This window comes from Anser cygnoides, chromosome 9 (assembly GCF_040182565.1).
Source record: "Anser cygnoides isolate HZ-2024a breed goose chromosome 9, Taihu_goose_T2T_genome, whole genome shotgun sequence".
Lineage (NCBI taxonomy): Eukaryota > Metazoa > Chordata > Aves > Anseriformes > Anatidae > Anser > Anser cygnoides.
This window is the reverse complement of record NC_089881.1, coordinates 10,028,861-10,045,951: the sequence shown is the minus strand read 5'-3', so window position 1 is coordinate 10,045,951 and position 17,091 is coordinate 10,028,861. Positions and strand designations below refer to the sequence as shown.

The 17,091-nt window shown below is 39.9% G+C and overlaps 1 protein-coding gene across 7 annotated transcripts in view; it reads right to left on the bottom strand.

Annotated features, from left to right (window-relative positions):
* STAG1 (STAG1 cohesin complex component) overlaps positions 1-17,091 on the bottom strand; it is a 185,976-nt gene that overhangs the window by 128,928 nt on the left and 39,957 nt on the right. For 5 of the 7 annotated variants that reach the window (XM_067002100.1, XM_067002097.1, XM_067002098.1 and 2 more), the window contains 2 exons: positions 11,493-11,595; positions 1,840-2,019 (listed from right to left, as the gene is read on the bottom strand). In XM_067002100.1, coding sequence (XP_066858201.1) covers positions 1,840-2,019; positions 11,493-11,595 — 283 coding nt within the window. The remainder of the gene's footprint in view (positions 1-1,839; positions 2,020-11,492; positions 11,596-17,091) is intronic. The other 2 variants (XM_067002101.1, XM_067002104.1) reach the window with 1 other exon arrangement.

Here is a 17,091-nt window from a genome sequence, read left to right as displayed (position 1 = left end):
AATATGGCCCTAAAAATGGGGCATTTATGCCCCAGTCCTTCAAATAGACTTGCCTACTCTTTTACTATTTGTTTACTTATTAGGAACGGCTTCCAACAAGCTATTTACTTCTTTCTCATCTGCGCAAGATGTAGGCTAAGAGCATTTTAAGCATGTGTGTGCATATGTATATACAGGGGTGTGTGTGTTTATGTATATATCTGTACACAAATAGTACTTTTTTCAAAACAATTCCTTTGAATTCAGTTCAATTTGAATTCCAAAGGTTTCTTACTACAAACATGCAGACTATTTCTTTTTAGAAATTCCTTTGTGGAAGACTTCTGTTGGCATCTCTTTTGAAATAGATGAAATGTATCAAAGTCAATTCCACACACGCACTCAGTCATCAAACATCAAAGCAATCACACATTCCTTCTCATTTGGCGCCTGCAAATATCAATAACTCTAAGACAAACATACTACGTAAAGCATAATATATGTTCGGTACCGCAGTAAAACCAGAAAATAGACTCCAGATGTTTCCTCAAATCCTGCCAAAAATAAAATTTGAAAATGTGTCGAAAACCAAGGAAAGTTGGAAAGCTCAACGTAAAACATGTAGGAAGAAGAGGCACAAAGAATCTGTAGCTTTGTTAGCAGTAAATTTGTTCTGTCTTCACCTACTAGATAAGAAGGGTCAATCCTGTGTAACTGTAAAAACAGCCACTATGAAGAACAAAAATACTGATATTTTCTTCCTATTTATTAGTACTTTAAAACTACATCTCAGATTTGAGGCTCAGAGAAAATATTCCATAGCTTGAACTCATGTGGAAGACTACGTTAGTCCTAGGTTTTATGCTGCACCAAAAGTAACATTAAGAATGGTACTTTGCTCCTAATTTTCCTAATTTATAATTTTGCTCACGTCAGTTGGCACCACATAATCAAAACATACTAACTGATATTGTATGATTCCCTTTTGTTGAAATGCAAAGTAAAGGAAGTTTGCTTAAACAACCCTTCAGTAGGAACCACTGTTGGCTTTTAACTGCAATGGGTTATTGATATTCTGGGCCCATGTTTCTCCTCTGAGTGCCAAAAACAAATAGCTGAAGTACAGTAACTTACAAAAAGCATACAAACACTGTCAGAAACAATCATCTACAGAGGTTCTTGAGATGGGACTCATCTGGCCCAATAAATGCTTTAAGACCTCAGTAACTGATCAAAACTTAAAACGAGTAAGAAACACCTCCAGAGGTGGTTCAATATAGCTATCTTAGATATTTATCTTATAATGAAAAATTCGCCCTCAGGGTGTGTCCATCTTTGTCCCTCAGCCACAGAGGAAGTCTATGCAACTTGTTTAGCCTTCATCTGTAACTCTGGTGGGGACAGCAAGAATGCAAGCTGCAGTGTGAAGTACTCAAAAGTGCTTCAGCCAGCAGCTATTTTGGGGGAAAAAAAGAACGAAAGCTTTGTATCCATCAATAGTATCATCTTATACTTTTTCTTCCTGTAAAACTTACTACAGCTTATCATTTAATGGACTGCTTAATACCAACATGTATTTACAATTTGAAAGCAATGGACAAAATAATGGAGAATTCAACTGAAATACATGACTTTTCTGATCTGTCTCGTTTTTCAGAAACATGTGGCAGTCCCCAACTCAATGACAGCATGTTCTGTTCATTATCATATACAGACTAAGATAATGTTAAACATGAAAGTCTACTGGACCAATACAGCTTGCGAAAAAAAGCCAACTGTTTACAAAAGCATAGCTCAGAATGAACTCCTACAGTCAGGGTACACTGAATGATGAAAGTGTAACACAATTAGTTATTTTACCTGCATAGCACTCTTCCCCAGCTTAACCACCTCAAACAAAGTGACAGGGTCCCCTTCTCCATTCTGCTGAGGGTGGCCATTAGCTCTTCCACGACTTGCTCCCCTGGCTCCAGCCTCCAAACGACCTTTGTCTCCTGGAGACTTCCGAGGTTTCTTAGCGGCAGACTGGGCAAAGAAAACCAGCAGAGTGAAAAAAAAAATTTATTATAGCTATAACATCTGACATCACTCAAAAGTGTCTCTATAAATCATATACATATATTACACATATATTTATACGCTCACACATATAAATACACGCGAATATCACAGAATAAGTCAGTCTGAAAGGGATCTCAGGTCTCCAGTCTGACCTCTGGCAAGGTCAAAGCAATGTCAGCTATGAAATTCAACCATGTTGATTAGGGCTTTATCCAGTCAGGTACATATATTTTTAATTACCAATACTCACTGAGAAACAACTTTAAAGCCACAGTCAAGGAATTCAACACTGCTGAATTCCCAGTGTTGAAGTACCAGTTCACATCAATATCCATGATTAATTGATCAACACAAACAGATAGTTGACAGCATGACTAGATACATATATGAATGGCAGCAAATTACAGACAGGACAGAAAAAATGTTTTCTGTTGGCAAACAAAGTGAATTTTCAGAATACATAATTAACTTTGGAAGACAACAAATAATTTATGAAACATACACTTGTCCTGTTAACAGTCTATTTCTGTATTTAAGTAGATATAGTAATTTTATAACAAACAATAAAGATTCAACTCCTCAATTCCAATAAAATTAAATAACTAAACTTATAATCAGATTTAGCAGATCATAATAATAGCCCCTTTCTTGCTTTAAAATTTTGAGTTAAACATTTTCCTTGTGAAACTAAATTATTCAATGTAAACTTTCTCCAGATTCCTCAAGCTCATAATCAGATGCTATAGATCCTACTTGTGATAGGTCGCACAGTGAACATTTTGTTTTGAATTTAAGTCACTTTATGCAAAAAAATCAGTTTGGGGGGGGGGGGAGGTGAGATTCCCGCTACAAGTTTATGTCTAAAATCTTTTTTTTCTCCTACTGCGAGGCAGACAAAACCAAAAGGTGCCACAGAACAATGATGAAGCTATTTTGAGGAATTCTGTTAAAGAAAACATGCAAGCAACTCTACAATTGTACAGTATCCTCATGGTACCATTTACCTTGACCACACTGGCACCCAGTTTCCATTAAAGCTTTTAGTAAAGAATGTGAAGTCAGCATTTTTGGTTGCATCTTCCAACTGCAGACATGTTAAGAATTTTCCTGCAGAGGAAAGAAATCTCATTTCTGGAAGACAGACGGTAGAAGACAGAGAGGTACCCTAGCCTTCTCCTTGCTCTAAAACTGTCACTGCCAGCGGGGACAGGGAGATAAAGAAAAGGTCAAGGTGGAGCACAACTGCTTCTTGCAAATACTCAGTTAAGGATTTGCATACAAACGCAAGATGGAAAGCTTAAAATAATGGGAGAATCTCTATGAAAAGTTTCTTGGATAACATCTGCATTTATGAGTAGAAGAATATGAGATCTCTGCCAATTATTGTTTTGCAAAGCTGCCTTTACCAGCAAGAAAGCTATAAATTAATACATGGAATGTTTGAGCTCAACCAAGCTCTGAAGAGACACATGATCACTATTTAATTAAAAAAAAAAATAAATAAATAAAAGTTGTTTGACTTAGATTTTGATTAGATATTAGGAGGAAATTCTTCACTCAGAGGGCGGTGAGGCCCTGGCCCTGGCTGCCCAGAGCAGCTGTGGCTGCCCCATCCCTGGCAGTGCCCAAGGCCAGGCTGGGGGGGGCTGGGGGCAGCCTGGGCTGGGGGCAGGGGGCCCTGCCCAGGGCAGGGGGCCTGGAATTGGGTGGGCTTTGAGGTCCCTTCCAACCTAAACCTATGATTCCATTGGGGAATGTATAATCCACCTGTTCACTCAATGTGAGTGACAATAAGCTATAAGCACTTACACTAGCTAGAAGCACCGCTCAAGGAAAGCAGGAAGGCAAGCTGATGCCCTCTTCAGATGCTAATGTAAGCCAGAACAGGTCCCCTCTGTACTCAGTTCCCCTCAACATGAAATTCAAAGGGTGACATTAAATACTTCAAGGATTAAGGGAAAACAAATAGGAGATCGAAGGATATGTGAAATGCACACGCTGAAGGTGCCAAACACAGGTAGTCCTGCATCTCAAAAGAGAAAGACCCTTGCATTCACAGGTTAGGGTGGTCCTTCAGCTCAACCCAAAAGAGAAAGCCCTCGAATGCCATGAAGAGCTTCCACATAGAAACAGCCCTGCGTAAAGGTAAGCCTGGCTCCAGTAAAGCTGTCAGACTATCACTGACAGGTATAAAATATGGCATTTCATAAGATCAAACAAACAAGAGTGGATTTGTATTAAGTCCCCTCTCCCGAGGATCCACCAAACGGTCCTCAAGATATGGGAAAAACAGAGCCCTGTGCTTTCTAATAGGAGCAGCAATGCTGCTTACTGCTTGCCACTTCTCAGCCTTTCAGCCCCTGTGAGAAGCCAGAAATTGCTGGCTTCTACCTAAAGCCCTTTTAAGCTCACAGTCACCCACAATGTTTTGTTGTTGTTGTTTGTTTGCTTCCTTTTTCATTTTAAGTATCCATCAGAATCCCTAGATAAGTAAGATCTGATTGCTCTCCAGACTCAAAATTGTTATCTGTTTATGACAGGGATCCCTGAAAAAGTCATGGAAAAGGCAAGCTGGTTAGCTGTATTGTATCTAAATGCATTAATAAATCCTTCTAATGATTTTCATATTCCAGGCATCTGCTGCAATGGCAGAGCAGACGCTGCTGAAGTGAATTAAGACTTCCAGAGGGAGGAGGGATAAAGAAGCAATGCAAGGAAAGCAAGCTGGAGGCTTGAATCTCACACTGAGAAAGGTGCTGCTGGGGGGCATTATATCCCTGCTTTCACTCTGAGATCCAGGACAGAGTCAGACCAGTGGCGGGGTCCAAGTGGACTATGTGTGTGTGAGATCTGAACTAGGGTCTCCCCACAAAGACCAGAAGAAATCCTATCTTCGTCTTTTTCTTTTTTGACTTATTTAAACTATTCCAAGACGAAGTTCTACAGCTCAACCTACACAGAGTACTTTACATTGTAATGTCTGTTATTCTACCAAAACAATCTCCAGGAACGTGGACATTAGTTTCATTTCCATACAATTCAGTTGAAGTGACTCTGTTCATGCTCACAACCAAGACATTGTTCCAAGTAATTCTTGTCAGAGATCAGCCTCGAATATGTGAAAGCCTCCAAGTTACAGCCATATGAAAACAGAAGTTATTATTTTTCAGATTTGTAAATTAGATTCAACTGACAGCAAATAAGGCTGGGAATTTATCCACATAAGCATTAGGAAATTCAGAAGTTCCAGAAGATGCAAGAAGAAACTCTAAAATGACCATACTGATGACCACAGAGTTTAACTGTTGTTTTATGGTATAAACCAAAGGAAGATGAAACAAAATACTTATCTAGACTGTAATTAAACTGATATTGTGAAAATTCAGAATTGTGTAATACATTAGCTAGATAATATCTTTCATTTAATGTCTTTAAAATGATTCTGAAGGGAAAAAAGTGACCCACATTTGTAAAAACAAGTAATAGAGCGAACGTTAACTTATACACTAAATAAAACCAAAAAACAGTGGTTTGACATTTTCCATTAACAGTGCCCAAGCTGATCTGATGTACTTCAGGAAGAAATAAAGACAGTTAAAGTGCTGCAGGTCATTAATTTCACCTGTCTTCCCCCTCCAGTAATGGCCTATATGTGCATTCACATAATTACATCGTATGTAATAAGTCATTTAAAGCAACACCCCATTTCTTAAGATAGCTGGAAGAAACTTTTTAACCTTCCACTTGAGTAAGACTGAAGAACTTGCCTCTCAAAGGCACCATCATCTTGAGAGGCCTCTGCATTGTAACACGGTATTAAGCAGAAGAGTCTCTATTCTGCTATTAAGCAGAAGGTAATGTCTGAGCTTATTCCGAATGAATACTGATTAAAAAAGGCAGCTCATGAACATTTCATAACATTGTCATGGTTATCCAGGAAGAAGTTATTGGATTCAAGCAGTCAGCCCTGTGAACGTCTTCATCACAGAAACAAACAAGGTGTTCTCTGTGAAAAACCTCACCCTGCAAATAATAACAGATCCAGGGTCCCTAACACCCAGCACACAGAGCTGCTTCAGCCATGCAGGCAGATCTATTCAACTCCAGTTTTAAGGGACAGACCTAAAATATCAGGCGAGCAAGCTGAAACAGGACTCTGATGTACATCACACTAAGCCACAATCCTCAACTACTGTGAAAATAACTTCATTTCTTCTAAGAATATTCCTTCCTACTATTAATCAGGACGTGTATGATTTGGAACTAAGAGGGAAAGTCAATCCTCTGGGGTATTTATCATCCGTAACACAAGACTCAATAATGCTGAATCTGCTGCAAAGTTAAAATTTTACGTATGAAAACAAATATAAGGTATTGTAGTCCCTCTCCTCCACACCAAACCAAACCAAACCAAACAAACAAACAAAAAGAACATGAAAGCAAAACCATACAGTCTGTGCTGGGGACAAAAGCATCAAAAGTGCCTTGCTCCACCTTGCCTCAGAAAGGAGCATGAGGCGAGGAGTTAGTTGGAGAAAGGCATGCAGCAGCTTCCATGACTAAGAGATGAGCCACACCCCAGCAGAGATCTCAGAATTGCCCCCTCTGGGACAAACTGATGTTTCTTCTTATCCTCCAAGTCAAACAGGATAATCTCTAGCTACTCCTTCTGCAAAATACAATAGCTGAAATACAGTCATGGATCTCTCTCACTCCCTCCAACCTCCAAGAGCTATTCTGAGGTCCTGGGGAGGTAAGACCAGGTAGGTTAATATAAAGCATGGCAATGAAATTGACCAGCCCTCTAAGAGAGCACTGATCCAAGAGAGGAGGCAAAAAGGTTAAATGACTAACTGATTTGAGCCTCAGCTCACTACTGTGAAAGAAGCACTGGGGTTTCAAATCCCCCACCTAGAAGAGAAGAGAGCATCCATGCCCATGTATTTCAATAATGCAGCAGCCAGAAAAGACATTCTTTAGCTGATGTTACTCAGCAACTCCAAGCAGAGGGCTGCCATACATCACTCCTTGAATACACAGCACACGATTTGCTAAATATGTATCCAGATGGTATGCTCACATAGAGCTTCATGTAAATATATGCACCAATACATCCCACTGACTGGACAGGTTCACCTCCCAGCCAATTGCTCCACAAGCATCTGCTCTTCATGCTTGGGTGTTTAGAAGCAGACATGTGCAACGGGGAGGCTGGCCCCAGCCACCGTCAGTGCTAGAACAGGACATGGTGCAACTCCTGCTGTGTTCACTGCATAGTTTGGTGACTTTGGGACAATCAGGTTACATTACGAGAGTTACTCTGAAGGACCAAGATGCTTTATCTCTTCACAAGCCACTTGTCTAGTACACTCAGTGAAGTAGACTAGACTCATTCGAACAGAGTAGACTCATTAGAACAGTCTCTAGAGAACTAGGGGGGCAACATGAGAAGCAGCATTTTCAGGAAGGAAAGGTTTCCCAATTCATTAAGGTTCTCTCTGAACTGGAAAGATCTTTGCTACGAATGATGAATTCTCAAATGAGGTCTACCTCCTTACAGAAGTCTCACATTTGCAATGAGAAAATCTTTCTCTGGAAAAAGAAGTCTGTTAAAAAGCTCCATCTTTCTAATAAAAGCCAAGTCCATTCTACAACACTACCGCCTAAATCTTTTTAAAATAAATACATAGATACGTATATTGACAGAGTACATTGTGTGCAGCTCTGTAACAGAACAACACAGCTAGGGAAAATGGCACAGAAGAGCGAACTCTCCAAAAGAGGTCAATACATTGATGGCAGACGTGTTACTGTAGCTGCAATGGCCTAAGGACATAAGCAAGTCAACAGCTGTGCGGAGAGATTAAATAATCTTATTCGACCATCATATTTTAGAGGGGGAAAAAAAAGAAAAAAAACACAAAACCCATTAGTACCTTCAGGCACAGAAATCTTTCTTTAACGTTACAAAAATGAAAAACAAAGCTAAGTATCAGCTGAGAAGAACAGCTCTAAATAATTTGTTGTACACCTAAGAATAAAGGTAGATAATATCTATGGAGGAAATAAAACTGATGTTAGCGGATGGAGGAGTGGGAAGAAATGTTAGAGCTGTGCCTCCTGTGACAAATTCACCTGTGGAATGTGGACAGGATCGCAACAAGGGTAGGTTAGCAATGTGGAGGAGGAAAAGTGAAAATACATTGTTCGCAAAACCAATGCTTCATCTACTAAGTCCGTGATTTTCAGTATTCAATAATGTTATAAATGTAAATGCATAGAACTAGTCTTTCAAAGGTGCCTGCATTTCTCCTCAAGGATAGCATAGATTGAGTGGCTTATTCCTTTTCAGCCTTTTTTTTTTACAGTAGGTTCTGATTTATTCTTTTCCATTGCTGCAGTATCATCTGTGGAGGCAGGATGCGATTGTGGATCCAAACATACACATCTACTGTCAAGCCACCCAAAAAAATAAAAAAAAGACTGAATTTAAGGGTGAGGGGAGAGCAGTAGATGTCAATTATCTCAATTTTAGCAATGCTGTTAACAGTCTCTGACAACATTCTTGTATTCAAGTTGGGAAGTTGTGATCCAGATGGGCAGACGAGACAACTAGATGGATGGACAATTGGTTAACTGCTGGGCTCAGAGGCTAACAGATCAACCTTTACCTAGATGCTGGTGATAAGGGAGTACAACAGAAGTCTGTGATGGAATGTGCCCCATTTCACATCTTTATCAGATAGCCAAATGGGGTGAAAAATGGACTCCTGTCAAGGGTGCAGATAGCAGGGAACTGGCAAGAAGACCACTCACTGATAGCAAGGTCCAGCCTGGAGGGCTAGGCCAACAGGGCACCCAAAATTCAGCATGAACAAAGTCCTGCCCCTGGCAGAAGAACAAATCTTTGCACCAACACAGGCTGGGGACTAACTAGTTGGGGAACAGCCCTGTAGAAAATGACACTGGGTTCATGGCAGACAGGAGATAGCAGTATGCCCTGGCAAGCAAAGGCCATCAGCATCCTAGGCTGCACAAACAGGAACATAGCCAGTACACCAAGGAAAGGGATTTTCCCCTTCTACTCTGCACTTCCAACCCATAGCTGGAATACTGCGACCAGTTTCAGCCCCATGCAAGAGAAACACTGATAAACTAGAGTAAGTTCAGCAGCAGGCTGTCAACATGGGCAGGGGGCTGGGGGCACTTCCCCATGAGGCTTTATTGCAGCAGTATACAGTGGGAGGACAAGTGACAACAGTCAAGAACTGAAACAAGAAAGTTTCTGAGCAGCTAAAAGGAGGTTTTTCACCACGAGGAAAGACAAGAATCGAAAGAGTGCTCGGAGAGGCTGTACAGTATGCAGCCATCGAGGTTTACAAAACCAGACCGAAAGAGGTCCAGGCAGTGAGTTCTGATCCCGCTGATCCTGCTTTGAGCAGCTAAGAAAAGTCCCTCCCACCCTGAATGATTCCATGACTGACCATCACTATTGCTCTCCTCCAACACTCTTCCAGTCCCAGTACACCCTTCTTGAGATTTTGGGTTGGAGGTAGAAAGGGGGGGAATAAAGAAACCGGAATTAGGGAAAGTATTCCATATTTTGGCAAGCCAGAGTTATAAAAAGGATGCAGTATTTATTTTCTACTGTCTTCCTCAGCTTTAATATTGGATTTGCTTTTTTGACTCAGATTAAACATTAAGATGATGCTTTTGTGTCATCTTGCTCCTTGGCAGCAAAAGTCAGCTCACAGCCCATCATTCTGGGTGAGTAATGACTGCTTCTCCTGTATTTTCAACACTTAACAATCATGTACACTTAATGAGCCTGGAGTTGTTCTACACGTAATAAGCAAAGGCTTCTGCAGAAACTTGATAACTGGACCAGGAGAGTGCTTCAGTGAATATTCCCAGAGGAGCAATTAATAAGCTCAAAGAGAAGGATGAGGAATGCCTTTTGTAACATTCATCTTCCCTTTCCAGTGCATATGAAAGGGGTATAAAATACTACCCACCTTGCTTTAATTCCTAGACTAACAACCTTCTGGGTTAGCAATCAGGTTACACCACTGTTTTTTTTTTTTCTTTTTTTTTTCCCTCCTTCAATTGGATCATCAAAAATTGGTAAGTTTACCAGTGAGATATTCTTAACAATTTCTGATTTCACCCTTTGCTTACAGGCTGTGTAAACAGAACCTGTTCTCTTTAAATCTTTCTTGTAAAGACAAAGTGAGCGTATATGTCCATCTGATGGAGAACACAGGGCCCCATAGGAAACCCTGCTCAAAAGCCTTCAGAAAGGGAATAAAAGTTGCATGGAAAAGACCGGCATTTAGAATGTCCACTCCCACATTCCAGAAACTGTGAAGCACCAAACTGGAAGCCAATATGGAGAAACTTGCTCCAGCTTGGCCAGCTTGCTTGAGAGGAACACATGCTTCTGTCCATTCCTACAGTGTCACTACCCCATGCTTCGGAATTTAGATGGATGCTCTAAGGATAAAAACCAAACACATACAAACAATCTCTAAGTGCTGTGTATCTAGACATTCATACTGCGGGTATACCTGTAGACAAACGCCATGAAGAGAATCAAAACAATTAACAGCAAACACACAAATTCCCACCAAAAATCTCATTCCACACTGTGTGCTTCAAGCGATACAAACAAACAAGAACTGCATCTCATGACCTTGAACTGAAACAAATGAGCACAAGACACAACAGAACTTCTGTATTTTCCAATTAGGTAAGATTTTATAAAATAAATGAAAATAGAAGACAAATGCACCTTAATACTATGTGTACTAGGGAATTGTTTCAGCATGCTCCCATTCATGGACCAGCAACAGACAAAGACAAGTGAAGAAAAGCATTCTGTTAGTAAATCTTAGTCAGCAGAATTGTGGATTAACTCCCATTTTATGTTAGATAAAAAGTTGAAGCTCCCCATCTATATGTAGGACATCACACATGTCAATTACATAAATTATGAAGATGTGTTAATGGATCTTCTGAGACATTATGTTAGTACTATACTGAAACTCTTCCATTCACATTAAGAGATTATCAATTACAAAGAGGATAGCTCAAGGGTCATTTGTCACTTGAAGAAATCCATTAAAACTTCCAAAACAAAGTGGTCATGTTCACTGAGATTCTTCTCATGTCTGGAAGAATGTTGTGATATGACAACAACAACAAAATTGCAACGTTCATGTACATACCTAGTAAAAGAAAAAAGCTACTATGATCTCATTTTATGTCCCTTTTTAATCACTTCAAACAGTTATATTTCAATCTGATAAATATTTCATACTACAAGTCTTCATAAAGTTCGACATAGGACTCATTAAAAGCCTATTTATGTGACCACAAGATGATTAGATGAAAAACAGTTTGCAGTCAATTTTAAATAGATGCATAACAAAACAAAACTAAATTACACATACTGGAGGCCTGCCAGGACGGCCCCTTTTTCTTTTTCCTTTGACTTCTGTTTCTTCAAGCTCACTGCCAGCATCTGAATGTGCAGTAGTTTCATTTGTAGAATCCCTAGGGGGGAAAAATACTAGATAAATTAAAATGATTTGAAATCAACAAGTAATCTATAACTGACTGATTAAATATTTAGTCCTGAGCCAGGAAAAAAAAAGTCAGCATTAAAAGTTTTGCCACATTTATTCTACAAGCTAAGGAACTAAGCAATGCTAGCTCTGGCAAAAAGCCTTACCTTTTTATAGGCTGGAATGTCATTTTATGGACTGAAAGTTACTTAAATTAACAGCTTCTTTTGAAACCAAGTTGCACTTCAAAAAACTGGCTATATTAAACAGCAAACTCAACATACCCATCCCACATAACGTATTCACTAGTATCAACTTTCTTTTACTCTTGTTAACTACTTTTGAGCTGCTTTAAGGTCATGAGAAAGCAATCAGGAGTCTGATCCAGCTACCACATCATTAGAACAGTTACACAGGTTCCCACTAGGGTTAAATTGCGGTTTTAGTCACACTTGAAGACAATGCCACTGTGCAGCTGTTAATAAAGAAAGGATTAACAGTGACCGGGAGGCTCAAAACAGAAAACTCACTTCAATCTTAAGACATTTAAGATTCTTGTAGTTAGAAAAACATTTTCACTTGTACAACGATAAAAAACCAAAATATTCAGGCTATTAGCAGAGAAACCCATATTTTTTAATCATTCCCATTTTAGACTAAGGCCATACTGAGTAGGGGAGAAACGTTACCTCAAATTTCTTCAATTTTCCCCCTATAAGCCAGGTCCAAAAGGTACTGCCTTCAGAACAGCCTTGGCTGCTTGAAGAATCCCAGCCTTTAAGTGATCTTCTGAGGCGTTAAATTTTGCCCAAGACGAGCCCACAAGCAAAACCATTCGTTACTGATGTGCTTTATTTTTAGTTTGCTAGACCATGAAAGACCATTGCTAGATTCACAAGATCTACGTAAATGGAAGAATAACTGTAATAATGTGCTAGCTTACTCAAAAGATTGGTGAAGTCTAGTTCTAATCATAGAATTCCTTAAGGCCAGTATAATTTCCTTGAACTAAAAGGAGTTAAATTGCTTTAAAACTTGTGCAAGGGAAAGGGGCGAAAAAAATCATGCCTATTCCATTATATTGTGTAGCCTCAAATATAACAGAGGGCATTGGGTAATCTGGTTTACAGAAACTGAGAAGCTTCAGCAAGCCGTGATCTACATACATCTGCCACTTTTTCTTTAAATACACAAAGGAGGAATACTTCACAAATTTGCTGCACCACCAAGAAAGCTATTTAGTAATGCAGAAAGATGCGAACATCATTATATTAGAATCAAGAATCTTCTGAAATTTCTCTTCAGTGAAATTACTGTATTCTTCTAGGTGTCCTTCTAGTATTTTAAGGCATTATTTTCCAACCTTTTCCAATTTGCAAGCACAAAAACACCAAGGTGTGTACATAACCCTTCACAAAAGCTAAAATGCAATTATCTGCTTTTCTGAACATAACATCCACAGAATACTTCAAAATGTTCTACATATCCCAGAAGTTCATACACCCTAGATTAAAACAAACAGTATTCAAGCACATTGGAGTTTCCAAGCTATATGCTTTTACAACCGTATTTCTACAAAATACTTAAGACGTAGCTTAGTTGTGATGATTTTTAGAGAAGTAACTTTACTGCTTCATAATATATGAAATCTGGAAAACTCAATACTGAACTATGAATTTAAAAAATAACTGAAACCAAATAAAAAAAACAGTTCAAAATGACTTGCTTAAATAGTGTCACATTGATGAACAGCAATGCAGCAAAGATGTCTATGTGGATGGATGTATCCAGCCTTTGCTCAAAGATCAACCATCACACCGCAACTCAATTTGCCAAAAACACATACTGCCTCACAATTACAGCTTTTTCTAAAAAACAAACAAACAAAAAAGCCCTTCTCAATACAGACATGAGGAACCCCTATAAAAATATCTGCTGCTTTGTATTACTGCAGATAAATTAAAACGTTCACTCTTGCTCTCTGCAGAAAAAACAAACTGCTCTCTGATCTACAGAGAACTCTACTGCAAAAGTTTCAGGCATGGTGCAGTCCCAGCAATGTTCACATTTCTGTGGAAACGTCGTAACTTTGTTAGCTTGTAAAATCACACCCCTAATATCATCAAGACAAATATTTTTCTCTATTAAAACCAGATTCGGCAGAGTACCTCAACAAATGGTTGTAAAACTTCCCCTGCAACTCTGAGCTATATAAACAAATTAATCAAACCATACTACTTTGCCTGCGTCTAGTCCACGGACAGCTTGATTTTGCTACGCCCCGTGTGTAGGTCTTCCACAATCTACTGAGATTTGTATACTTAGCAGTTGAAATTTCAATCACTTCAGAACACTACATAGGGAAGGAACATTTGAATAATTAACAACCTTCTCTTCCTTTTCTTAAGGAGAGTATTGTCTTAAACCCGATAAGCAGACTTCTCTATTTTTCCTGTCAAAATACCTCTGGTTTGCTGGAAGCCCCTTTGGAAAGGCTCAATAAATCACTAAGGGTAAGATTCATGTCATCTAACTTTTACATATATACAATGCACATAACAGAAAATTTTAAGGTGCAATATACCTCATGCTAAGGTCAGTGTCCAAAATAGGCCAGACAGTTTATGCTTTTAAAATTTTCTTTCCTCTCCACTGATGGTAAGTTGATCTAGACAAGCATCTCAAATATGAATGTTCAAAATTAATCAAGCTTAATCTCACCCTAATAATATGTCACCTCTTCCTGCAGAGTCTAAGTTTGTTCTCCCTCTACTCCTTACAAAATAATAACCAAATCACGTTATTTGGGGAGAGGAGAGAAGATAAGGACAATCCACAGTCCTTGGCTGACTTAACACTAAAACACCTGCAGCATTTCAAGAAGCAGGGAGTTCTGTTTGAACCATGCAGCTCCCGGGCAAAAAGGCCCTTGCACTGAGGCCGAGTCCCTTTGGTGTGGGAGGAAGAACTTCTTGCTCCTGTCAAAGCCTTACAGCTGCACTGGATACACACAGGCAGCCCCCTTTCTTCTTATTTCTGAACTCAGGGGAGGAGCGAAGCATCCTGTAACTGCTCGCAGTTCTGTCAGGTTTTTAACACTTACTGAGAAGAGCATCTGGCCAGCATCCATCTCCCTCATTCCCTACACATCTTATAAGGCTGCTAGGAAGCAATTTTTCTGATGGCAGTCATCCACATCTTAATAGACCAGAATTATCCTATCCTTATTTCATATGTGTGACTAGTAACCTGAGAGGAAAACTTAGGTCTCGCCACAATTTATCCTTCATCTTTCCTGAAGCTGTTGGGATAGAAATTTACACTCTTTGCTGGGTTAAAAACTGGCTGGATGGCCAGGCCCCGAAAGAGTGGTGGTGAACAGAGTGAAATCCAGCTGGTGACTGGTCACCAGTGGTGTTCCCCAGGAGTCAGTGTTGGGGCCCATCCTCTTTAATATCTTTATTGATGACCAAAAAGGCCAACAGCATCCTGGCTTGTACCAGGAATAGTGTAGCCATCAGGACCAGGGAGGTGATCGGCCCCCTGTGCTCTGCTCTGGTGAGGCCACAGCTCGAGTGCTGTGCTCAGCTTTGGGCTACTCACTACAAGAAGGACATCGAGGCCCTGGAGCGTGTCCAGAGAAGGACTATGAAGCTAGTGAAGGGCCTGGGACACAAGTCCTGTGAGGAGAGGCTGAGGGCACTGGGGTTGCTTAGTCTGGAAAAGAGGAGGCTCAGGGGAGACCTCATTGCTCTCTACAACTACCTGAAAGGAAGCTGTGGGTCGGCCTCTTCTCACAGGTAACTAGTGATAGGACTAGAGGGAAGGGCCTCAAGCTGCGCCAGGGGAGGTTTAGGTTGGAAATTAGGAGACATTTCTTCTCAGAAAGAGCAGTCAGGCATTGGAACGGGTTGCCCAGGGAGGTGGTGGCATCACCGTCCCTGGGGGTGTTCAAGGAAAGGTTGGACCTGGCGCTTAGGGACGTGTATGACAGCGGTGGTAGGGGGATGGTTGGACCAGATGATCTTGGAGGTCTTTTCCAACTTCTACGATTCTATGAAAGTAAACTTGGCCTAAGGAGATCTGCACCATGAAAGAGAAGGAGAGGTGACAGTGCCAAAGGCTAAGCCCTTCCTCTCCAAAACACCTCTGAACATGGTAGAGACATAAGAGAACTTTCAAGAGTGTAAGGAGACCTACAAGAATAAGGTGAGCAGAGTAAAGGAGACATATCATAACTCCTTTTAGGAACTCAAATATACTCTGCTTTTCTTTCTGGTTTCTGCAGTGACTCAGGAATCCTAGAACAGCTGGCCATAACTCCAGGATTCCCCCTAAATCCTCCAGGTATTAGTCTGAAGTTATCATAGCAAGTCGTTAAAACTAACTATATGGTAATGAAGAATTAACAGGTTACTGGGCAGGCCCTTGCTGCCATGTTTCTGAAGAACATATTTCCATTGACATAGTAAATGTCACGTCTCTGCAAAATATGATCAATTGAAGTAAATTTACCTTCTACTATTACATAAAGCCTTTGCTATAGAACGCATACCATGACCTTAAAAAAAAACATCACACCAAATACTTGTACCAGTTTTAGGAAATAAAAACAGTTTTATAAGCTTTTTGTGTTGTTGAGGTGTCTCAAGGTTCTGGCAGAGATAAATTCGTAAATTGCTACCACCAGACTCAGCCCTGTGAAGAAAAGCATTCATGAACAAAAATGGCTAAATGCACAGGCTCATGAATCATGGATGAATCAGCTCTCATGGTTGATCTTCCAAATCTAAAGAAGAACATGCCTCACAGCAAATGAGTCATCCCACTGAGACAAGACTCATAACAGTCAGTCACCCAGGTCAAATAAACCAGACAGTTGTGGGTTTTCTTTTCCTGTATCTGAAACACCAATAATTCTGTTATATATAATTCTGTCCCCATGGCATTCTGAAGCCACTTCTACAAATCCAGAAAAATGGAAGATTTCTCCTTTTGTGTTCTCTCAAAGGGAAGAATATGGGAAGGAATAAGTGATACAGTTCTAAGTGAAGTGTATTAATATCAAATTGACATTAAGACTGTTTAAATGGGATAGCCTTAAAGGTTTTTTTTGTTTTGTTTTTAAGGTGCATAATATTGGTGGGCTTATGATCTTCTGACTCAAGAAAATGCCAAACTCCCTTATGTTTTTCAGCTGTTATGCTGAGTTATGGGATCCATTAATATGCATTTTATAACTTAAAATTCCACAAAATTTCATTCACTTCTTAAAGCCATCTGGATTCTTGAAGTAGGAATGGGAATATCCCTTTCCCACAATTACAAAGACAGAAACTAACTGCTTTTTGTCCTTGGCACATTTCACAAGCACACTTTTACTCCTTTAACCCAGAACATCTAGAAAATATTAACTGTGAAAATGTTTTCTCAGACTATCCTACAAGCTCACCAGCAGCCCCAACTCTCCCCTCCAACAGAGGTA